Below are 23,547 nucleotides of genomic sequence, written 5' to 3' on the forward strand. Positions count from 1 at the left end.
AGAAATGCTGTACGTGCATCTAGTTAGATTCGGAGTATCTGCCTAGCGATTCATTGCCCACATTAATCTAGAAAATCCCACCGGGTCGGTGGTAAGCGAGAATAGGGAATCCCAACTTGAGCCTCTCCATCTCCTGAAAAACCTCATCCTTCTCCAACGCCCCATCCCCGAGACCCTTCTCATCCAGCTCCATCTTGCGCAACCGCGCCTGGATCACCACACACGTCTCGGCCCACGCGCACACCGTCCCCGCGAGGCCCTCTGTCAGCGAGAACGGCCGGTCCGGCAGCCGATAGACGTCCGTGGCAGACGCGTAGGGCGGCGTCTCGCGCCCGTGCAACATCATGGCCAGAGCCCTCGCCAGGAAATGGTCGCTAGTAAGCCCACCCATGGTATTCTGGAGACCCGCTGCACCAGTGCGCTGCCCGTAGCTGTCTCGTGCGGTGCGGAGGGCGTCGGCGTTGTACTCTAGCGCGTCGTGCACGTACAGCAGCGGCCAGGCGTTCCCTGCGATGCCGTGGCACAGCCCGCCGCCCTTGGAGAGCATACCCTCCTCCCAGATGCGCTCGCTGGCAAGACAAAGCGCCCCGTCCCATTCGGGCGTCCAGTGGTTGCTGATCAGGGCGGTGTTCCGCAGGGCGCAGGCCAGCAGTAGGACGATACCGGGGCTGCCGTGGCAGATCTGGACCAGAGGCGACTCCCGATGCGAGGAGGAGCTCCGTGGCGGGATGGTAGTGGGGAGATGGCCGTTGTTCGCGATGCAGATGTTCGAAAGCGCGGTGATGGTCTCCGCGATGTAGGGGAGGTGGTTGTTGATCTCCTCCGATCTGCAGGCGAGCAGGACGGCCAAGATGCCACCTGTGATGGGTTAGTGGGTTAGTGCAAGATGGAGATGCGCAGAGCATACGTACTCATTCCGTGAACGCTGGTCTGGTGTCAGTCTACGCTTTTCAATGGATAAGGACCAGGGACACGCACGCTCCGAAACCATAATGGCCCTCCATCCATGTCCACATCAGGGGCAGCGCATTCTGCTCCCCATGTTTCTGCACGTAGCTACGATGGCCCTTACGGCCAGCGTCGACGATCTTGTCCACCAGGAGGGGAATAGCATCCAGCACTGGCCTGAGAGACGCCGACGTCTCTTCATCAAACTGACGCACGCGGAGATTCACGAGCGCCCACAACAGACCAGCCCGACCATACAGCGTATCGTCCGCGCCCATGAGACGGTCATGGTGGAGGACCAGATTTCCCGTCTTTAGAGCCGTCTCGACCGTCTGCTGCAGCACCCTGATATCATCCGTCGAGACGGCGCCGCCTGTCATCGCCGCTTCGAACATGCGTGGCACTGCGCCAGCCAGCGGCGTCGGCGACCCGCCAGGCGCGAGTCGGTCAGCGCGCACCGGCACATCTGGGCCGTCTGGAAGAATGCGCTCTCTTGCAAGCTGGGGGTAGTCCACAGAGAGCGTTGCCTCGTCGGTCAAGGCACCCGCTTGATGCGCGAGACGGAGAAAGGCCAGCGCCACGCCTGGCACCCCGACGTACACGCCGGTAATGCCCCATTCCGTCGGGGGAGGGACGCCGTGCTGGATTAGGTCCGTGCCCCGATAGATGGCGGTCCTCAAGTCCTTGAGAGTCGACTGTAGATGCTCTGCGTCGATGGGGACAGGGGTGAGCGTGTTTTTGTAGAACTGCGGATACGCCATGGTGGGGGATGGTGAGAATTTCGAAGAACGAGATGCAGCGCACACAGCGAATTATATAAGAAACCGACGGAACTGACTTTGGGCGCCGTCATGCATACTTAACCCTAGGTATGCAGTGTGCTGCAGTGTCTCTGGTGCGTTCGCGTAAATGCAGTGGGATGCGGAGTACCTCCCCAGCCACTCGTGGAGATGGACGTATCACTCGTGATGGTGCCCCCATGAGCTGAAATGGTTACAGCATACGGCAGCAGATAAAGTCTAGGAAACGTCTATTTACCGACTATGTATTGAGGGCCATTGCAGAGGCCCGTCCAGCTATATACAAGAACCCAGCAGATCCCCCAGACAGGTCTCATCCGACGAACAACTCGCCAGGAGATCCGTCAGCCTGGCAATTTCTTTTGCAATTCCCTCTGCATCAGCGCTGGTGAACACATCTGCATCATACATGACTGTCAGGCGATGTTCATGATTCAAAGCCTTGGCCACTTCAACCACCAGCGCGTACGGCTGATACATGCGGACTTGTGACTTGGCCATGACGAGCCATCGAGTGGCGTCTTCGTTGGCGCCGTTGGCACTGGGCTCGAATGGTTGATACAGGAAGAGACAATGGTTCTTAGCCGTACGAGACAGTCCGGCCGCGGCAAAGATCTCCTGCAAGCCTACGTTGCCATTTTCTGTAATGGCCCAGAACATATCCTGCGTCGCGGCCAGGTACTCCCGGAGACGCTCCTCCGGCGAGATGGTGCATCGCACCGGAAGAAAGTTGGCGAGCGTCCCGTTGATTGTCTGCGGATCGACGCCACCAAGGTCGACATTGCGTCCGCTCAGCAGATAGTCGAAACTGATGTCGCTGCGGTTGCTGGCGCGGGCGAGCCACAGTTGATAGGCTGCCTGGAAGAGAATCGACACCGTCACCCCCTGCGCGCGAGCCACCGACTCGAGATTGCGTGGAACCATATGGCGGACGGATGCCGTAACTTTGGGATTCTGGGTCTCCGGCCATGTGTAGGTCTTGCCTTGGAGACTCTGTCTCCAGAACTGAAGAGATTGATCCTTGATGGAGCGATGAATATGAGACGCAAAGTCTTTGAACTCACCGTGGGCGGGAACAGGCTTCCCTTGAACGATGGCGCCGAAATGGTCGTCGAATATCCGCAGGAGAGTACCATCGTAGGCGGCGTGGTTCATCTTGATGATGAGCTCCCACGTGCTGTCGGGATGCAGAAGGACGGCATATTTCACAAAAGGCTTGCCAAACGCAAACCGCTCTTCCCAGAACGCTTCCACGATCGTTGATCGCTCTCCGTCGTCCGTGCATGAGATGACTTGGACGTCCAACGTCGAGGATCGAAGAACAACACCCACCCACTCGGTTTCGGATGAACGCATCCAGGACGTCCTCAGGATGTCATTGATCTCGGCTAGACGTGTCGTGTACTCTATCCAGTCCCCATATTTGGTCTCCCTGGACATCCGTCGGCTAGCCATCAGCACCCACATCTGCTCTGGGCGGTCCCCTTCTTCGAGGAATTGAGCTTGGCCGGGGGGACATGGGTATACTATAAGGAGTTAGTGGTGGCGCCATTTTAAAGAATGAAGAGGTTACTGACCGTATTCCACATCGTTCTCCATACTGAGTCCGCTCTTCTCCACGGCATCGATCACACTTGGAGGAGTCTGGAAAGCCGGTTTCATTGAAACAGGCTCCTGTCGGTCGTCTATGCGCATGAGCGCCGCTAGCTGCTCCAACACCGGATTCTTCAAGATGTCCTTGACGGTGAGAGCAAACCCAGCCTTGCGAGCCATGCTAGTGACGCTGATCGCGGCAATCGAGTCACCACCCAGAGAAAGGAAGTGCGAGTTCCTGCCGATGTCTGTCGGCGGCAGTGCAAGGACTTGGGACCAAAAGTGTTGTAATTGCGACTCGTTCTCCGTGGCCACGGGGACAAGTGCGTCCTGCGCACCGCTGCCTTCAAATGCATACTTGCTCAAGGCCATGACATCCAACTTGTCAACCCATTTGGCCAGCAGCTTCCGGTCAGTTTTCCGCGATGGCATTTTGGGGAAATCCCCAACAGGAATGATGTACTTTGGCACCATGTAATGAGCCACAGTCGTCAGACTAGACAGCAGCTCCCGTGCAACTTGCTCATGATCCTCTGCTGGAAGGATCTCACAGGTGCCTGGTTGGAACACGCAAAACGCAACGAGCTGCTTGCTGCCTTTGACCGAGACCCCCAGCACTGCGGCTCCCTGCACGAGACCCGTCTTCAAGATTGCTTGCTCGATCTCGGCCAGTTCGATGCGATGTCCATGGATCTTCACCTGGTTATCCTTTCGACCTAGACACTCGAGCTCGCCACCAGGAAGCCACCGGGCAAGGTCGCCGGTGCGGTACAGCCGCGACGTGCCGAGCACATCCTCCACGAACGCAGCCCGGGTCAGATCTTCTCGGTTGACGTAGCCAGCCGTCACCTGCGGTCCTGCCACGCACAGCTCGCCTACAGAGCCGTAGGGCACCAGAGTGGTCCCATCAGGATCGAGGAGGAAAGCCATCACGGTTGGGAACGGAGCGCCGATGTTGCCGGGTCGCCCTGTCGGGTCTACCTCCTTCGTCGTAATGACCATCGACGTCTCCGTGGGACCGTAGACGTTGAGAATGCGGCGGCCACTCCATCGCGCAATTACGTCGGGGGTCAGTGGCTCTCCCCCAACGATCAGGGTGTCAAATGAGGGCACCTCGTCGGGATCAAGCAGTCGAGCCACCGTTGGGGTCAAGATGGCCTGGCGCGCAGACATTTCCTGGATGACACCAGGCAGATTGGACTGCATTTTGTCTGAAGGTGCCATGCAAAGGGTCCCTCCGGTACTTAGGGTGTTGAAAATGTCTTGGACTGAAGCATCAAAAACGTAGTTGGCGAACTGCACCGTTCTCCATTCCCCTGAGTAACGCCCTTCGGCCTTGGCCATGCTGGTGACAGCTGCTGCCGCTGCCTGGTGAGGCACCTTGACACCCTTTGGCATGCCTGTACTTCCAGACGTGTAGATGATGTAGGCGATGCTGTCGGTGGCGATCTGGACGTCTGGCATAGTGTCGGGCAAGGCATCAATTTCTGGATCATCAATGCGGAAAACCTTGAGATTAGAATCCCCTCGGATCAGGTCCAGGTACTCTTCATGCGCAAGCGCGAATCTCGCTCCCACGTCACTAACAATGAACGCATTTCGGTCAACTGGGTTGTCGGGACTGAGAGGGACGTATGCGGCACCAGCCTTCATGACCCCCAGGATTGCGACGATCGTGTCAATAGACTTATCGAGCATGAGAGGAACCGCCTCGCCAACCTGCACACCGGCGCGGATCAAGAAGTTGGCAAGCCGGGTGGCCCGAGCATCCAGGTGGGCATAGGATACGGCCTCGGTTGCATCCCAGTTGATGGCCACGATGCTGGGCTGATCGCGTGCAAAGGTCTCAAAGCGTGAGTGAAGCAGAGATGGCTCCGGGACATGCAGGGTGTCTCGGTTGGAGAGCGTGTTGGAAAGAAACCGCCGTTCTTCCTCGCCCATGATTGTCAAATCGGCAATTCTTTGCGTCGGAGCATTCACAAATTGCCCAACTACTGCAACGTACGATTCCAGGAGGAATTCAACACGGCGTGGCTCCATTTGAGACGACAGCCTCAGGAGCAGCTCCTCGCCCGATTCTTCAATCTCCAGAGTTGTGAATTCAGAATGCCAGATCGGTCGCTCCCCATGTCGGCGGAAGACCTGAGTGACTTCCGCGCTATCTTCATCCTTCACAAGAATGTTCACGAGTGTGTCGAAGTGGTTTGCGCCGAGTTCTGCAGCTGCGAGGGCATGGCGGATTCCATGCTGAGAGTATTTCAAGACCCGAAGAAAACCGTCACGTACGGAGTGGGCTAGTTCTATCAGTGTCGACTGCAAGGAGACCGAGACTCTCTGAGGAACAGAGGTCAATGTTGGCCCATCCATGCGGTCAATGTTTGTCACTGGGGCGTCCCGACCTGAGAGTGTCGTGACGAAACCCACATCAGAGTGGCGAACATGTTGCGAGAGAACCACAGCCCATGCAGCATAGAGCACGGATCCAGCTGAAAGACCATGCTCTTTGAGTGCCTGCCGTTGGCGGTTCCAGGGAAGGCGAGTCACTGAGACTTTCGTCTGGGAAACAGGGACCGTGTTCAGGATGCTGGGCTCAATCTCTCTAAGATACGTGGCCCAGAATGCATCACTCTCAGCCTTGGGAGTGGACATCAGATGTCCCACAAACTCTTTGTACGGTGGACGTGGCTTCAGCGACATGCCCAAGTAGTCGCGGGCCACATCCTCATACAGGAACCGATGAGACCAGAAGTCGAACAAGGCGTGATGAGTGGTCACAACCAGGCGCAGTTCCGGGGTCACGGCCACACGAATGAGCGGGCCGCTGAGAGAGAAAGGCCGCTCCTTGTCTTGGGCTAGATAATCTTCCAAGCTGCAGGAGACCTCTGTCCAATCTAGCTCCAAGTCTTTGCGCACCACCTGAAGTAGGCCTCGACCGTGCGGTACAAAGGAGGTTCGCAGAATATCACTGCCAGCAAAGACGGTGCGGAAGCTAGACTGGAGCCTGCCCAGATCTAGTCGGCTTATGTCCCAAACGCGTTGATAAGTGTACATTCCTTGTGCACTGTCAATGGACGCTAAAAGGCCTTCTTGTAGTGGAGTCGCAGGGTAGGCGTCGGCAATTGCGACATCTTGCTGGAGTTCCTGGCGAATTTTGGCGTCTGCGATGAGGTCAAACGGTTCCAGGTTCGGGCGTGTGCCTTCAGACTGCTGAGCAGACGCGGCCACCTCTGTGAGGGGGCTGTTGCCAAGTAAAGGATTCAGGTCGATGGAAAGACCGAGCTTTCGCAGTTCATTAATCACCTTGATTCCCTCTATTGATGTTCCTCCCAGAGACAAGAAGGAAGTGCCGTGGTTGATGGTGCTTACAGGCAAGGAGAGAACATCAGCCCACACACTGGCAATCTGGACCTCCACAGGGTCAGTTAGAGGCTCTGAATGTGACGAGATGGCTGCAGCGACCAATGCATCCCACCCGGCCTCCAGTACCTGGACCCGAATACTCCGAACGTCTGTCTTGCCGTTCGGATTAGTGGGAAGAGAGCGCATTTCCATCCACAGAGATGGAACCATGTAAGCAGGAAGCTTCTCACTGGCATGTAAGCGCAGCGAAGCAACTAGGCCCGGCCATGACTGCCCAGGGAACGGTACAATGGCGGCAACAAGGGTGGGCTTGTTGCGCATCTCAACCGTGACGACCGCGCACTGGGCAATACCGGGATGGTGGGAGAGGGTTCGGTCAATCTCCGCTGGGTTAATTTTCTGCCCATTAATCTTCGCTTGGAAGTCGAGACGTCCCAGGATCTCGATGCCCTCGGTGTGCATTCGAGCCATATCTCGAGTGCGGTACATCATGCCGGATCCAAAAGGGTTGGGTACGAAGACATCAGCAGCAGTCCCAGCGGAGTCCGAATCAGAGGTGAGGTATCCTGTCGCTAACTGAGGCCCTGCCAGGCAGAGCTCCCCAGCAACGCCCATGGGAGCCAACTCGATTGTGCCAGGCTTCAGAACATAGGCCTGTGTGGTGTCCGTAGGACGCCCGACAATACCGGGATTGCTGGTGGCATGAAGACGGCATCCAAAATTCAACTGAGCGCACTCACTCAGTCCGAAGGTGTTGCGCAGATGTACATGGTCGGCCCAGGTGGCCACCAGTTCCCGGGGGATCTTCTCTCCCACCAGTGTGACCATCTTCAGTGACGGAACGTCCTGTGGCCGAATCACCGACAAGGCAGATGGGGTGATGCCCATAGCCTCGACCTGCATGGCCTGCACTGTCTCTGACAGGCGTCCCGTCAGCCGCTGTTTGCTGGCGAGTAGCAGAGTACCGCCGTGGACAAGGGTAGACAGCATCGTTCTCTGTGCAGCGGAAAATGTGGGGTTGTAAAAGAGCAACCATCGTTGTAAGCCGTTCAGCGAGAAGTAGGCCATGCCGTTGGTAGCTGCTCCATGGGTAATGACTGCCCCCTTGGGTGCTCCTGTTGACCCTGACGTGAAGACAACATAGCATCTGTCCACACCCCGGATGTCTATATTGAGGTTGGATGACGAGAGCGAATCGTCTGTGCCAGCGCTGCTCTCAAGAACCATCGCCTCTGGGTACTGAGAGGCGTAGGCGTCCGTTGTCAGGACAATTTCGGCGCCACATGTTGCGATAATACGTTGATTGCGCTCCACAGGTCCAGCCGGATCCAGGACGGTGTATGCTGCACCGGCCTTCAGCACGGCGATCAGAGCGATAATCAGAGTCACGGATCGATCGATACAGATTGGGACCACCCGACCCTTGATCTCATGGGCTGCCAGTATACGAGCAAGGCGGTTGGCACGAGCGTTGAGCTCAGCGTAGGTAAGCGGAGGATCTTCCTCAAACTGAACGGCTGCCGTATTGGGGCTTCTGGTCACTTGCTCTTCAAACAAGGCAGGAATAGTGGATTCCTTATGAGGCTGCGCTAGGGATCGGGCCGTGTGAATCTGATTGAGCTTGTCGCCCCGAGACAGGAGGTCAAGTTTCTCCAGACGGGTATGCGGCAGGTAGAACTGATCCAAAGCGCTATACAGGGCGTGACAAAAGTGCTCGAGCAGCAGCTTGGCATCAGTGGAACTGATCATAGTCGAGTGGCACAAGGTCACATTCGCCGGGCTGGTGCCGTTGATGAAGAGGGCCAGCGGGAATGAGGGCCACTGACCCGCCATCATCGGACCACTGGCATCGGGCGAGTAGCGCAGGACGGACTCGACCTCACAGTGAAGGTATTGAGCAATCTCATCGTAGCCCAAAAAGGCATGAGTCGAGCCGGATTCATGGAACTTGCTGATCCTGGTGGACACGTCCACAAAGAGCTCTTCCCCATCGACAGCCACTCTCATGGGGTACGTGTTGTCCAGATATCCGAGGCATGAAGACGCGCCGGGGAAGCTGGCATCGCGCTCTACAACGGCAAACACGATGTCATTCGAGCCGGTATGGCAGTGGAGGACATAGGCCCATAGGGCCTCGAAGATCAGCTTCCGTGACAAGCCTGACGCATGCTCCAAGCGTGCGAGGCCGGGATGAGAAGTCTCGTCCAGGTGAAGAGTGAGGGCTCGCCGCTCTTGAGCAGGGCTGCTGTCAGAGAGTCGGGTACGCCAGGGCAAGGCATGCGGTGGGAAGGCTCCGCTCAGCTGACCTTTCCAAAACTCGGCACTGGCAGAGGGATTCTTGGTTTGCGCCAGGAACTGATAGTACGAAGCCAACGGGGTGTGCTCATGCACCGGCAGGTCACAATAAAGACGGACAAAGTTGCGCTTGATCAGCTCTAACGAGGTCCCGTCCACCAAGGCTCGATGAGCCCGGAAGGTGAGACGAAGGCCGCCACTGCTAGCGTCTCGTCGAACAAGTAACTGCGCAGCATGGTCTTCTCCGGCACTCTCCAGTTGGGAAGAATTGGATGAGGGTGCAGGGGTGGCACCATCAATGTTCCAGTGGATGTCAGGGGTCTGATATAGCACACGTTGGAAAACCTGGCCTGATACCGGATCTGTGCGAAGCACAGTGCGCAGACAGCAGTCTGTCGGACGTCATTAGTGGAGAGTGAGGACAGAGATGACCGTGGGTAACTCACGAAGTGAACACAGCTGCTTCCAGATAGACCGGATTCGGGCCACGTCTGGGGCAGACTGTCGAGGGAGGATCAAGCTGATACGACACCACGGGGAGGGGTGCCCTTCCAGCATTTGACGCTGTGCTAGAGTGACAGGCCATTCCTCGTCCAGGTCATATCCATTCACAAGAGGCTCTGTCTCATTCAACAACCTCTCATCTAGCACTTCGGCATGGCTGAAGAGATCGTCGGTCCAGAGGTCATCAGGACGATGCTGATGCTGCACGAGGCTCATGGTGGATTCTATGAACAATACACGATGGAACAAAAAAGCACTTTTGAAGGTTCTATCCCAATCAGCGGATATAAATGAGGACCAGAAATCTGCTCTGACTGCTCAGCTAGTCCGACTGACTGGATATGGGAAAGGCCGTTTCCATGGACACAAGCAAGTGATGATGATTTAGTGAAGAAGCTCATGGGGTTCATATCTTCAGTGTCTTTTATAGACCAGATGTCCTCCTTTGAGGGACCCATGGCCTTCACGCCATGCTCCCCTCTCAGGCCGTGCGTTTCCTCCGGAAATCAAGTCATACACCTATTTCCGGATTATAATTGAGTGCTCTATACAGAATACACTGGCGAGACTCTGGCGAGACTCTCGTGGACTGGTTCTCTGAGGGACCTGACGGCTATAGTCGACCATTTCCGGCGCACGTTGAATCCTTCAAGACAGGGGCAAATGGCCTCATGCGGCCGATGGTTGGATAGGAGTTGAAGACACTTAAGACCATCGTCTTCAGCATCGACCGACTGTCGGACTAGTTCCGGTAGGATACGAGGCTGGTTATGTCGCTTCTGCAGAACTGAAGATCGGCTTCCTGAAGCACTCTGCTTCCAGGAATGCCGATCAATTGGCTATGCCCTGGCGAATTGCGATACAGAACCAGTTTGCTTGACGATCAGAATGTGCACATGTAAACATCTTGCCGAAGTACACTCCTCTCGGCAGATAGGACAGATGCAGACGCACCAGAGGAATCTTCTAGATGAAGACCCTCGTCGAGCCATGCAGCCGCCACGCTACAACCACGAGCATGGAGTTTACGTAAATGGTGGCTGCTGCGGTGGCGATCTGCAGGTGACTTGCAGCAGTAGTGCAGCGCCTAAGGATCCTTCCGGTGGTCAGACCCTGCAGGAACTCGTATAGATACAACCGGCACGGTCAGTTTCTGCAGGATCTCATCAATCTGGGCCGGTCCGATCCGGAGATCCTCTGGGGCCGGAAATGACATGAGCAAGTCTGCTGCACGGGATTTCCGTCGGCGATATACCTTCTTCACAACTCCGCGTGGGTGTACCAGACGATATATAGGTAGTCACTGGTGGCTCTAGACCAGACGAAGGCAAACCGACATCACCCTTCCCAACTACAACCACGACACCACAATCATGACGACCTGGGAGAACCGCGACGTGACGGACAACCACCTCCTGCCATACGTGGACTCGTCCACGGCACCGGACGATGTCCGCGCCGCCCTCAAGACGCTCCCCTTTGAGCGCAACATCTTCAAGGTGTGTGATAGATTTCAGCTCGCATCGCCACAGACAGCATACTGACCAGGATGACAGCTACTGGCAAATGCGCCCACGTTCTTCCCCACCTTCATGAAGCTCTTGACATGTGCCTGGTCTCCCAACCGCAGTCTCCGCTCGACCGACTGGCAGCTGGTGGTCCTGCGCACGGCGTCTCTGCTGGACGCTCCCTACGAGTGGGATGTCAACGAGCCCGTGGCCCGCGTCTTTGGCTACACTGATGCGCACTTGGCGTGTCTGCGCTCCGGGGACCTCTCGAGCACTGAGCTGTTCACCGATCGCCAGCGGCTGATTAGTGCAATCGTGGAGGATCTGTGTCTGAAGAATCGTGTTGGCACTGAGCTCGTTGAGAAGGCCAAGGCGGTGCTGGGCGGAGAGGCCCTCATGGATCTCTTCTACACCCAGGGCATCTACGCCTTCCTGGCGCGCACCATGAACAGCTGCCACATTGATTTTGATGCGCCCATTCCGGGACTGGAGGAGCAGCTGCGGAAGTACAATGCTGCTATTATCGAGAAGGAGAGCAAGTATACCGATTGATGTGTATGTAGTGGAGTACGAATGAATAGTATGCTTTTGACAAGCAATGCGCTGTATTCTTGAGTTGAGAATAAAAGTTCATGCTTCTGATATAGAAAGGCGTAGTATGCTCCTTCAGTAAGTACACATCATGTAAAACTTCCAATATGATACTTCAGACGGCCGCCCTATACTCCAGAATAGATATAACCACCAGAAAGAGGCATAAACTACAAACTGGACAGTCCCAATCCCTGTGCATTCGAGCTCTTAGCGGATTACATCCTGGCTACTCCATCAGAACTGTTGCTACCTCAAGATTCAAATTGAAAAACGGGCTTGAGGTTTCCCACCACTCCTGCAGAACCCCCTGAGATCTGAGATAGAGCCTGCCGGACTCGTTCCTCCAACGCACCGTCTCCTTTCCACTCAATCTTGTTCACCGGCGGCGCCACCAGCTGTCCCTGCTCAAAGAGCTCCCCAAACCACGCCAGGAGCTGGATCTGCGCCTCCTCCGGGTACCGGGCCAGGGCCTGCGACAGCCGGAAGTTGCGAAACGTGATTTGCTTCCAGAAGAGCAGCTCCTGCGTCAGGATAATCTGCCCGGCGGCGCCTCCCAGCGACCCGTAGTTGATATATGTCCCGCCTGTGGAGAGCAGCGACGCCAGCCGCTGCCCCGAGGCACCGAACACGGCGTCTAGGGCCAGCATGACCCGCCGGCCGCCTGTTTGCGCAGCGGCCACGCCCTCCTGCGCCAGCTGCGACTCGGTGAGCACCACATGGGCGCCGTGGGAGAGAAGGGACTGCCGCGTCGTCTCAACGTCGTCACGGTCGCGGATGATGCAGATGCTGCCGCAGCCGCGGAGGCGCGCGAACTGCACCACCATCCGTGCGATCCAGCCGCTCGCCGCGTTGATCGCGACCAGGTCCCCCGGTTGGAGCGCGTTGCTGCTTTCCAGCAGGAGGTAGGCGGTCGAACAGCCCATCTTGAGCAGTCCGGCGGTGGTGGGGTCCAGGCGATTCGACACCTTCAGCACGGACGTCGCTGGCACTACCGCTTCCGACCGCCAGGTGCCTAGTCCGTGGCTGCGAGGGATGACATGATCGCCCGGCTGAAGAGTCGTCACGTTGGCTCCGATGCGCTCCACGCGCGCGACGCCATCGTAGCCTGGGATGGGCTCGTCGGCGTACTTGTAGTGTGGCTGTACGGGGTACCGTCCGGCAATGACCAGCAGGTCTTGCGGGTTGATCGGAGCTGCGAGAAGGCGCAGCAGAACACTGTCGGGGGGAAGTGGACGGTCCCCTACAGACTCATGGTGATGCACGCGAATCACCCGGGATGGCTCGGTCGAGTGCTGCTGGAACGTGATGGTCTGCGCAGACATGGCGGCAATTCGAGAACGATGAAATTCTCAAAGGCACAGTGGGCCTCAGCACTTAATATCCTCCATAGCGATGTCCATTGCTTACGTTGGAGGAGACTAGGAGCATCTCCGGGCTGACACTGAAGTATACAGGGACATTTCCGAGGCCCCCACAGCATTTCCGGGCGAGCAACGCCGCGCTGAGAAATCATCCCCAGCAAAAATACCGGAAGAGGCATGGAGCACCAGGTCTGCAAGCACGGAAATGCCTGATGTATTGCTAATGACCGTCCGACTATGGAGCCCCCAGCATGGCCCGTGGCATACTTAAGGCCCGGACGGCCAACGGACGATGGGAGCAGACTGCAAGAGACATCCCTCGAGATAGACACTGGGCACAATGTCTGAAAAGGTGCTAGAAGATACTCCTCGCTCTCCTTCGTCTGAGCCGCCCTCGGAGACGTCTGCGGAAAAGCCTTCGTCGCCGCGCGATGTCCACGGCATCAAGGTCAGTCCACCTCCTCCGACGAAATGTGCCTGTCGCTGACACTGTGACAGTGGGCACTGGTTGTGATTGCGCTGCTCTCGTCGCTTTTCCTCTACGCCTTGGATAACACCGTCGTCGCCAATGTCCAGCCCAAGGTCGTCCAGACCTTCGGCCATGTCGCCCTGGTGCCCTGGCTCGGTGTCTCGTTTGCCCTGGCCTCGGCGGCCACGACCCTGATCTGGTCCAAAGCGTACGGAACCTTCTCTGCGAAGAAGCTGTACATCGGCAGCACGGCCATGTTCATGGCTGGGTCCGCTCTGTGCGGTGCGGCCCCGGACATCGACAGCTTCATCGTCGGCCGCGCCATCGCAGGCGCCGCTGGCTGTGGCATGTACATGGGCCTGTTGACCCTCCTCTCCGTCACGACCGACAACGTCGAGCGGCCCAAGTACCTCAGTCTCACGGGCTTGATTTGGGGTATCGGCACAGTGCTCGGCCCCGTCATCGGCGGCGCGTTCGGCGACAGCAGCGCCACCTGGCGCTGGGCGTTTTACCTAAACCTGCTGGTCGGCGCGGTAGTCGCCCCGATCTATTTCCTGCTCCTGCCGGATTTCCGGCCGCAGCAGGGAGAGCCGCTGCTGGCGCGTCTCGCGCAAATCGACTACCTTGGCGGCCTGCTGTCCATCGGCGCCCTGCTGTGTCTGATCATGGCCATGAACTTTGGCGGCGTGCTGTGGCCATGGGACCACCGCAATAGCATTGGTCTATTCGTGGGGTCCGGTGTGCTTCTCATCCTCTTCGTCGTCCAGCAGGTCTTCCTCATCGGCACGTCGTTTGACTCGCGCATGTTCCCGATGCATTTCTGGCGTAGCCGCTCGATGATCGTGCTGTTCTTCACGATGAGTAGGTTCTTTCGTTTTCTACAACCCTGTGATTGTATGCTGACTTGCGCAGTGCTGGCGACGTTTGGCAGCTTCATCGGCATCTACTACCTGCCGATCTACTACCAGTTCGCCCGTGGAAGCACCGCCATGCAGACCTCCGTCCACCTCCTCCCCTTCATCCTGTTCCTGGTGGCCTTCAACCTGGCCAACGGCCAGCTCATGGCAAAGACAGGCTATTACTACCCGTGGTACGTAGTTGGGGCGGCGCTGGAACTCATCGGCGGCGTCTTGATGTGTAAGTCCCATCCTCACCCCCTCCAACCAGCAGCCACTGACAGAAGCAGACTTTGTCGACGAGCACACAAGCGATGCCAAAATCTACGGGTACACCATCATCCTCGGCACGGGCGTGGGCTGTTTCTGCCAGGCGGGCTTTGCTGTGGCGCAGATGAAAGTCAAGCCCACTGAAATCCCGTACTGCGTGGGCTTTATGACCGTCGGCCAGATGCTGGGTATTGTGTTCGGCACGGGCGTCTCGGGCGCCCTGTTCGTCAACTCGGCGCAGAACGCCCTCCGCGCGGTCTTCCCCGGCGCCAGTGAGACCCAGATCTCGAATGCGATTTCGGGCGTGGGCAGTGAATTGTTGCGCTCTGCTGGACCGGTCAAGGAGATGGCTGGTATTCATGGCATTACGCGGGCTGTACAGCTGGCTTATGTGCCTGTCATCTTTGCCGGGAGCGTCTGCTTGATCTGCAGTTTGCTGATGAGAAGGGAGAAGGTGTTTGTCTAGATGAAGAGACTAGCGATATCCTGTGTTTCCTTTCTTACAAAAAGAGGCATTTGATTGTCTGGTTGACGTGAAAGTATGATGAACCGAGCTGGGTTAAGAACCTTTGCCTTCTTAGACATAGCTATGAATCTCCGGGGTGCTGAAGATCAGGTAGCCTAATGATAGATCTAATTTATGACTGTGCATCAGTGGGCGTTTGTGTCATTGTGCTATAGCCAATGCATTGCTTCCTATTAGTAGAAATGCAGAATTTACTCTAAGGCGGTTAGCAGTCGTACATGCAAGGGCAAGGGTATGAATTATGACTACGCTAGATAACTTTTCTCATCGCTCTATTCCATCATGTTCCTGTACACTGCCATCATGATAGTCGTTTTCACTCGTGGATTAGGGATTCTCCGTCCGGCGGAAGACACCCAGTAGTTTTCACTAGAATGTAAAGACAGAAGGCTCTTCAGAAAGAGTCGAATATGCCTACCACAGTCAGTACCATTCACACAGCTCTAACGTGGTTAAGCTTACCCAGGCGTCCAGCTGCGCCCACCAGGCCGCACCATCCGCGCTGTCCCCCAGACTCATGGGATCGGAAATTGGAATGGCAGTCGGATCACCCAGGTCCGCCTGCAAAGCCAAGGAACCCATCGACCCGTGCGCGTCAAACCCCAAGGTGGGCGGCGAAGGCTGCGACGAGCTCGTGAGACTCGCGACCCCTCTTCTAGACGCGGCGGGTTCGTTGGATACACTGTCAGCCCGACGGTCCTGAGGACCGCCAGGGGAGGTACTCTGCCGCGTAGGCCGAAGATGGGACAGGATCTGGCGATGTACCTCCAGCCGTAGCTCTTCCAGGATGAGTCCGTAGCGGCGGCTTGGACTGCTGTGGGCGGTGACGCGGCCGAGATGCTGCTGACAAGTCTCAGCAAGGCTGAACAGGTAGCGGAGTCGAGCGGAATCGTCGATGCACTGGCTGGACGTGCCGATGAGCGAGGAGGACTGGTGCTGCCGGATGATGTAGATGTAGACCACAGTGATCGCACAAAAACACGTGTAGTGCGTGAACCAGAATCCCTGGATTAATCGGCCCTGGTTGGAGAGTTCGTCCACGATGGTCATGATCTCCTCCGCTGCGCCAATGCATTTTTGAATGTATGACACCACCGTAGCAGAGGGTACCGGGGCGCCAGACATGTCGTTAGAGTCAATGAAGAGGAGAGAGCGAGTGGCGTGGATGATCGCGTGAGAGTACGCCAGCTGTATTATTTCAGACCGCCCCTTGTCCTGGAAGCTGGGGACGCTCTCCTTCCATCTTTCAAGCTCTAGCATCAATAGCACGGCCCGCTCAAGTGGAGTTTCTTGAGAGGGTGATATTGACGTGTAAAGCTGTCGAGAGATAGACCCCACAATTCGAGCGAGTCTAGATCGATGACGGGTTAGTGTTGTTACCGCAAGTCATCCAGGAAAGGAATTCACCAACCTGTAGTGTAGGACAGATGTGATCATAACAGCATCAGGCCGCCCACTTCGCAAGAGCGGGTCGTCTAGGAGAAGATCCCCATCACTTACCTCGTCCGGGAGGTCCTGGTCCATGTCCTCCTCGTGGAATAGCTGCGGGCGGCCAAAGATCACACTGATATAGCGGTCCAACGTGTATGCACTCCAACAGACTCGTTTACGCAGCTGTTGCTCGAGGTACGCGGCCCCATGATCCCTATCTGGCGGAACGGGAGCCGCGCGGTGCAGGCCCAGTGCGAGGATCAATTGCACGATGAGCCCGAAGGAAAACCAACACTCCGAAGCCCGGGACGATGCCAGGAGGTACAAGCAGATATTCAATCGAGCCTGAATGCTTTCGAGTCGAGGTGGACCAGCTTCCAAGAACGCCAAATGCTTGGCCATGATGAGCCATCGTTCACTTTCCGCAAATCAGCATATGCCGGGGGAGTGCTTCACGAGATAAAGTTTACCTTTGATCATCACCATCCACTGGAAAAGCTGATTCGTGCTGGTCATACAGCGCGCCAATCGCAAAGATCCCGAAGACAATGCTCGCCCTCACGACGACGGGCCCGGGGGGCAGTTTCGATGGGGATACCCCATACTCAAACAGCTGACGGACCCACTGCTCCACCAGGCCGCGGTGGAGGAATCGGTATGTTACCACAGCGGAGTCAAAGTAAACAGCAACTAAGTGCATCGCTTGCTCGAGAGATGGAAGCTCGATGTCCGATATATCGTACTTTTTGTACGGCTTGTCCCCGTACCGGAACACTGAAGAGGCATCGGGGGCTTCCGGATTAGGCTCTCCCAGAGAGGATACTGAAGCCAGGCTGGATGATGGTTGTTGAGATTTCAGATACTGGCAAACGCGGGCAAAAAAGGCAAGGCCTGATACTGGTCCAGGCTCAGTACCTTGCACGTCGGGACAGGATAGGAGACCGTTGATCGAATTACAAGAGCTGGTGGGGTCCTGCTGCGGAGAGGTCGCTCGAGAGTGCGCGTAGACGGCTGGGAGACTGTCTGGAGCACTCAGGGGCGGGGGTAGGGGTGGAGCAAGACCTCGAGAATACGAGCTGAGGTACTCACACTGGATCCCCAGGCGACAGCATCGCACGCAGGGTAGAGTGCCACTGCATCGCGTCTTCTTCTCCTTGCAGGTGTCACAGGCACGGATGGTGTTTTGGCGATGATGACTTGCCCGACGCTTCTTGCGACGTGCGACGGCGGTAGCCTCGGGGTCCGAGCCATAGCGGGGCACCGCGTCAGTCATTGCGGAGATTTGATCACTGGTAAGAAGCACTACCTTAGTATTCTTCGCGGGAGATTCTTGTCTTTTTGAATCCGCCAGCGCGTTGAATGTGGGCGATGGGACGGCCTGATTAAATAAGGGTCCATCTGGACGCCGTCCTGAAGACTCTGGACTAGCCCCTGGCAAGTCTTAAGCCTAGCGGCGCCTCCCGATATGGAGCCATCAGCATCTAAGAATACGAAGCACGCGAAGCGAGGATTGGCCTGTATTCTAAAGCCGGAGGATTCTTCCCGTACCGGACGATCTCAACGCTATGACACGCCTGAAGGACTCGGCTTCGGTTTCATTGGCGATTATGGTGACGGCGGCAGACATTGGGTACCTTAGGTGCAGGAAATCATGCAGGTGAAGAATTTTATCATCGAGTATCCAGAATGTTCCGTGTCCACCAAAGGATTCAGCAATGTTGGAGGACATAAGGGGGCCAACAGGCCTCATAGCTTTGTTGTCACCGTACTGTACGTATGATCGATCCGAGATTCCAACAATTGAATGAAGTCTTTTGGCAAATGACAATCTTTGCCCCTCGAGGGATAGCTTGCGGTGGGCCCTTCAACAAGACTAACGAGGCCCTTGAGTCGTTTGGGTCAAAGCATCTCTGTATTCTGTCTTAATGCTGAAGATAATTGTCGCAGATGGCTTCGACATCCTTGCAACCACCTCCACATCCCTGTAGCCACGCCGGATTTTCTTCACGGTCATCGTGCGTCTAGCCGGTTGTCGATTGAACACGCCCCCGTGAGGTAGCATGAGAAGGGTCTAGAAGGATCCGTTGAACAGTGGCATTGTACCTAGGCTAGTCTTAGCCGCGAGTCCAATGCAACATCGTATGGGTGGGGAATACCAAGCGTCGCTGGTGCAGCAACCTCGCTTGCAGAGGATGGATGAAGTTTTCTGCAAGACTCTGCAAGAGTCTGCCTGAGACGGTCTGATGAAGATGGACAATGGAGGAATAAGATACTCCGTACTCTGTACTAACATGCATAATGCGGCATAAGTCTAGCACGTGATAAATGACTAAGATATGCATGTACGTAGGAAAATTATTGTTCCGTAGCTGACTCATCGTCTTTTCCCAAAGCAAACTCGCGGGACGAGGTTTTCTGCTCCTGCGTTCACCCCATTCCGGACTCGAGAATACACGGCGGTCCTCGAAGTGCCCGTCGGTCGATCTATACAGTAAGTGCCTCACGTTGGTATACATCTACATACACAACCCGTATTGTAGTCTTCTTGTTCCTGCTGTAGCCAGCCCCCTGTGGGCCTCGCTCTGGATCGCTTGTTCTAGTTCTACTGTCTCATCTTCGGTCTGATCTCAAACGAGATGGAACTAATCTGGGAAACAGTCGTGACCGGCCGAGTCCGGCCCCCCAATGTCTGAAATCTCGCATCATGCCTGCTGTACATGGAGATCTAACCACCTCTCTGCTCCCCACGGAGAGTGACCTGCCGCCGGAGATCTATCCGCGCCAGGTCACTCTCCGGGACCGGGTCACGATCGCCACACTCGTGCCCTTTGTCTCCCATGAGAATGTGCCCCGGTCCTTGATGAGCTACTTGTCGGAGCAGTTGAATAAGGAAATCGAAAAGGGCGATACGTACGCCATGATTGATCCCATCCCATTCGAGCAGTTTAGCCAGTACTGGTTCTCCGGGTTCAGCGCCATCATGATCCTGGGTGATATCAGGAGCGCTTACCAGATGCACGCCTTGGACCGCGCCGGCGCCAATTGGGCCAAGATCTGCCTGGGCAGCTTCAATGTCCGCCCCAACTACCCGGGGCGTAGTAGCCATGTCTGCAACGGGATGTTTCTCGTCACTGATGCCGCGCGAAATCGCGGTGTCGGTCGCTTGATGGGGGAGGGATATCTGGAATGGGCTCCAAAGCTGGTGAGTTGGCTACCGTCTCGTCTTGCCTAACCCCTAAGGGCGTTGGATGCCGACGTCCACTACTCTGTTCAGGACTAATCTTCGGTAGGGATATACATATGCCGTGTTCAACCTCGTGTATGAAAGCAACGTCGCCTCATGTCGTCTCTGGGATTCGCTTGGTTTCAAGCGTATTGGCAGAGTGCCAGGAGGCGGTCGTCTCATCTCCAACCCCGGGCAATATGTTGATGCGATCATTTACGGTCGGGATCTCGGCCCCGAGGGCGAGGACTCTGTAACACAAGATCGATTCGACAAAATCCGCTACTACCTCAAACACTCCAAGTATCCTCGGGGCGCTGACCGAGCCGAAAAGAGTCGCCTTCGCAGTGCCGCGACTCACTACAAACTCGTCGGTGGGGAAGACGGGGAGACCGAAAAGCTCATGTTGAAGGATAAGGAGGTGGTATCGGATCCGCAGCAACAGTACGAGATCGCGCGGGAGTTGCATAACGAGCAACACGCGGGTATCAATAAGACGACCGCGGCCATCGCAGTCAAATACCATTGGGTGCGGATTAAAGAAACGGTCAGTCGGGTGATCCGAGACTGTCCCGAGTGCAAAGAGACTCTCAAGGCACCGGTGATGAATGATATTTTCACGGAGAACCGCAACCACGACACGAGCGGAGCCAACATGCCGCACAATGACCCCATGGGCGCGACCTCGCTCATGGGCCATACCACACTGGATCCACATCATACCCAGAACCCGTTTGACACGCCACACCCCTCTGTGGTACAGGGAGCGGTCGATGCGGCGATAGCGGACTATGCAAACATGCCGATTGAACAGCAAATGGCCCATATCCACCAGCAACTCACCCGCTTCAACCAAGCGCACGATGAAATGTCCCAACTTTATGGCCACACCACGCAGGCATTATCGAACCCGAGCTTTGATGATCATGTCCGACACCATAGTCACGACTACCATATGATGGTCGACGACCCAGCGAATGCCGATGAAACCACCCTCCATCAGGGGGCTTTAGGACTGGTCCACTCGCAGGCCAGCGACGTGCAACATGAGCAGTTGCCGGACAAGTATCCGTATGGTGGAGCACCCGACGAAGGGTTGGACTTTACGTGACGGCCAGATGGCTTTTCGGGGTTCTGTTCTTTTCCAGTAGCATGATACCGGCGTTGATTTTGGATTCGATACATTTACGGATGATGGACGAATAGGATATACGATCGTAAATATAGAACACGAAGCATCTAATATTCAAACCATTTATTTATCTATTCTATAATTTCTCTTCTATCTTTCTTAATGTAGCGAAGTAGAACAGGTACTTCGTAGTAAGTACCTAAGGTGTCGGTAGTGCGGCTCATGATTGGTCACCGCCTCAGCGCGGACGGGGAAATTTTGGCGTCGAGCTCGTTCCATTAATATTATTGTTGCTCCCCCTCCGCTCTTCTCCATCATCACCGTCCCTCCACCCACGCATTCCTTTCTCTTCTTTCTCGCTCATTCTATTCCCTTAGATCAGCCTCGATCAAAATGGCCTTCGCCGGCCAGACTCCCACAATCATCGTCCTCAAAGAAGGTCCGTCTCCCGCCCGCATTCCTGAGTTCCCCCCCTCCTCCGTCTCCATTTTCACTGTGGGAGGACCACAATCACTGACTGGTTGGCAAATCAGGCACGGATGCCTCGCAGGGAAAGGGACAGATCATTTCCAACATCAATGCCTGCGTCGCAGTGCAATCCACGATCAAGAGCACGCTCGGTCCGTACGGCGGGGATCTGTTGCTGGTGGACAGCAACGGCCGGCAGACCATCACGAACGATGGTGCCACAGTAATGAAGGTGCGTTTCTCTCATAGTCGCTCGGTCCAGGGATTTGTTCTCACGATTGATTTGTTCAGCTCCTCGATATTGTGCACCCCGCCGCCCGCATCTTGACCGATATTGCGCGCTCCCAGGACGCTGAGGTGGGCGATGGCACCACGTCGGTGGTGGTGCTGGCGGGTGAGATTCTGAAGGAAGTCCGCGAGCTGGTGGAACAGGGCGTCAGTTCACAGACGATTATCAAGGGCCTACGGAGAGCCGGTTCCATGGCCGTCAACAAGGTCAAGGAGATTGCGGTGGAAATGATCGAGTCGGCTGGCAGTGAAGAGAAGAAGGTGGAGACGCTACGACGGTTGGCGGGCACGGCCATGAACAGCAAGCTGATCAAGCGGAACTCGGATTTTTTCACCAAGAGTAAGCTCTGCGGATTTGTGTGGGTGGGTGGACGCTAACGGGTCTTTTTTCTCTCTAGTGGTTGTCGATGCGGTGCTGTCGCTGGACCAGGACGACCTGAACGAGAAACTGATCGGTGTGAAGAAGGTCACCGGCGGTGGTCTGCAGGATTCGCTCTTTGTCAACGGTGTGGCCTTCAAGAAGACCTTCTCTTATGCCGGTTTCGAACAGCAGCCCAAGTCCTTCAAGGACCCCAAGATCGTCTGCTTGAACGTCGAGCTGGAGTTGAAGAGCGAAAAGGACAACGCGGAGGTCCGGGTTGAGCAGGTCTCCGAGTACCAGGCGATCGTCGACGCGGAGTGGCAGATCATCTACAACAAGCTCGAGGCTATCTACAAGACGGGTGCGAAGGTTGTGCTCAGCAAGTTGCCTATCGGTGATTTGGCTACACAGTATGTTACTCGGGCTCCCTCCCCTCTTCTTACTGTTATTGGACAAGACTGACAGCATAGGTACTTTGCGGACCGCGACATCTTCTGTGCGGGTCGTGTTGCAGCGGAGGACATGGAGCGGGTGTGCCAGGCGACTGGCGCCGCCACGCAGTCGACCTGCAGCGACATCCAGGAGCGTCATCTGGGTACTTGCGGCTCGTTTGAGGAGCGTCAGATTGGTGGGGAGCGGTTCAACCTGTTCTCGGAGTGCCCGGCGGCCAAGACGTGTACGCTGGTGCTCCGTGGCGGAGCCGAGCAGTTCATTGCCGAGGTGGAGCGGAGTCTGCACGACGCCATCATGATTGTGAAGCGGGCGCTGCGGAACACGACCATCGTCGCGGGAGGCGGTGCCACCGAGATGGAGCTGTCCGGCTACCTGCACAAGTATGCGGACCGCAACGTGCCCCACAAGCAGCAAGCCGTGGTCAAGGCGTTTGCCAAGGCGCTGGAGGTGATTCCGCGTCAGCTGTGCGACAACGCGGGCTTCGATGCGACCGACATCCTGAACCGGCTGCGGGTGGACCACCGCAAGGGCGCGGTGTGGGCCGGCGTGGACTTTGACCACGAGGGTGTGCGCGACAACATGGAGGCGTTTGTGTGGGAGCCCAGTCTGGTCAAGGTGAACGCGATTCAGGCGGCCGTGGAGGCGGCCTGCCTGATCCTCAGCGTGGACGAGACCATCAGTACGTCGGTCCCTTGGTTGATGATATATTTGGTGATGCTAACTGTGAATGACAGAGAACGAAGAATCGGCCCAGCCTCAGGCGCCGACGCGTGGACTTCCCCCGGGAGCTGCTCAGCGGGCGCTTGGTGGAGGACGGGGCCGTGGCATGCCCCGTCGGGGTCGGTAAGGAGTGAGAGTTGGCGAAGAAAATTTATGAAGAGGCCGGCTGTGAGATGGGGCAGTGGACAAGAAGAGGGGTTCTTCGTGTGATTATCTAGATAATGTTGATATTGAGACTATTCAGAAGTATCCAGAAGTTTGTCTATTGTCGATATGGATGCAGCCTTAATAATAGACTCGGCGGAAGGGTATTTATATCCAGATCGGACCAATCAGCGGTGGGGGAA

General features: G+C 56.3%; 7 protein-coding genes across 7 annotated transcripts; 4 read left to right on the forward strand and 3 right to left on the reverse strand.

Annotated features, from left to right (window-relative positions):
- Positions 1 to 67: 67 nt before the first annotated feature.
- On the reverse strand, positions 68 to 9,716 carry ATEG_02944 (uncharacterized protein; the record flags this gene model as incomplete). Its single annotated transcript, XM_001212122.1, has 7 exons — positions 68 to 858; positions 1,073 to 1,654; positions 1,879 to 1,910; positions 2,158 to 3,274; positions 3,326 to 6,620; positions 6,708 to 9,388; positions 9,443 to 9,716. 7 exons carry the CDS (start codon positions 9,714 to 9,716, stop codon positions 68 to 70), a joined length of 8,772 nt encoding a protein of 2,923 aa, XP_001212122.1.
- A 1,157-nt stretch (positions 9,717 to 10,873) lies between these two features.
- Positions 10,874 to 11,560, forward strand: ATEG_02945 (carboxymuconolactone decarboxylase family protein; the record flags this gene model as incomplete). The annotated part of the gene is made up of 2 exons (XM_001212123.1): positions 10,874 to 10,999; positions 11,057 to 11,560. The coding sequence occupies 2 exons, from the start codon at positions 10,874 to 10,876 to the stop codon at positions 11,558 to 11,560; spliced, it is 630 nt and encodes a 209-aa protein (XP_001212123.1).
- Positions 11,561 to 11,853: 293 nt separating this feature from the next.
- On the reverse strand, positions 11,854 to 12,924 carry ATEG_02946 (MDR family NADPH-dependent oxidoreductase; the record flags this gene model as incomplete). Its single annotated transcript, XM_001212124.1, has 1 exon — positions 11,854 to 12,924. One exon carries the CDS (start codon positions 12,922 to 12,924, stop codon positions 11,854 to 11,856), a length of 1,071 nt encoding a protein of 356 aa, XP_001212124.1.
- A 379-nt stretch (positions 12,925 to 13,303) lies between these two features.
- Positions 13,304 to 15,064, forward strand: ATEG_02947 (uncharacterized protein; the record flags this gene model as incomplete). The annotated part of the gene is made up of 4 exons (XM_001212125.1): positions 13,304 to 13,411; positions 13,462 to 14,293; positions 14,345 to 14,569; positions 14,619 to 15,064. 4 exons carry the CDS (start codon positions 13,304 to 13,306, stop codon positions 15,062 to 15,064), a joined length of 1,611 nt encoding a protein of 536 aa, XP_001212125.1.
- A 483-nt stretch (positions 15,065 to 15,547) lies between these two features.
- On the reverse strand, positions 15,548 to 17,828 carry ATEG_02948 (uncharacterized protein; the record flags this gene model as incomplete). The annotated part of the gene is made up of 3 exons (XM_001212126.1): positions 15,548 to 16,475; positions 16,536 to 16,973; positions 17,074 to 17,828. 3 exons carry the CDS (start codon positions 17,826 to 17,828, stop codon positions 15,548 to 15,550), a joined length of 2,121 nt encoding a protein of 706 aa, XP_001212126.1.
- A 1,431-nt stretch (positions 17,829 to 19,259) lies between these two features.
- ATEG_02949 (putative histone acetyltransferase Spt10) lies at positions 19,260 to 20,889 on the forward strand (the record flags this gene model as incomplete). The annotated part of the gene is made up of 2 exons (XM_001212127.1): positions 19,260 to 19,757; positions 19,846 to 20,889. The coding sequence occupies 2 exons, from the start codon at positions 19,260 to 19,262 to the stop codon at positions 20,887 to 20,889; spliced, it is 1,542 nt and encodes a 513-aa protein (XP_001212127.1).
- Positions 20,890 to 21,303: 414 nt separating this feature from the next.
- ATEG_02950 (chaperonin-containing T-complex subunit CCT7) lies at positions 21,304 to 23,327 on the forward strand (the record flags this gene model as incomplete). The annotated part of the gene is made up of 6 exons (XM_001212128.1): positions 21,304 to 21,349; positions 21,444 to 21,610; positions 21,670 to 22,006; positions 22,065 to 22,437; positions 22,498 to 23,159; positions 23,215 to 23,327. 6 exons carry the CDS (start codon positions 21,304 to 21,306, stop codon positions 23,325 to 23,327), a joined length of 1,698 nt encoding a protein of 565 aa, XP_001212128.1.
- Between the last annotated feature and the right edge of the window lie 220 nt (positions 23,328 to 23,547).

Source organism: Aspergillus terreus, genomic scaffold (assembly GCF_000149615.1).
Source record: "Aspergillus terreus NIH2624 scaffold_4 genomic scaffold, whole genome shotgun sequence".
Taxonomy (NCBI): Eukaryota; Fungi; Ascomycota; class Eurotiomycetes; order Eurotiales; family Aspergillaceae; genus Aspergillus; species Aspergillus terreus.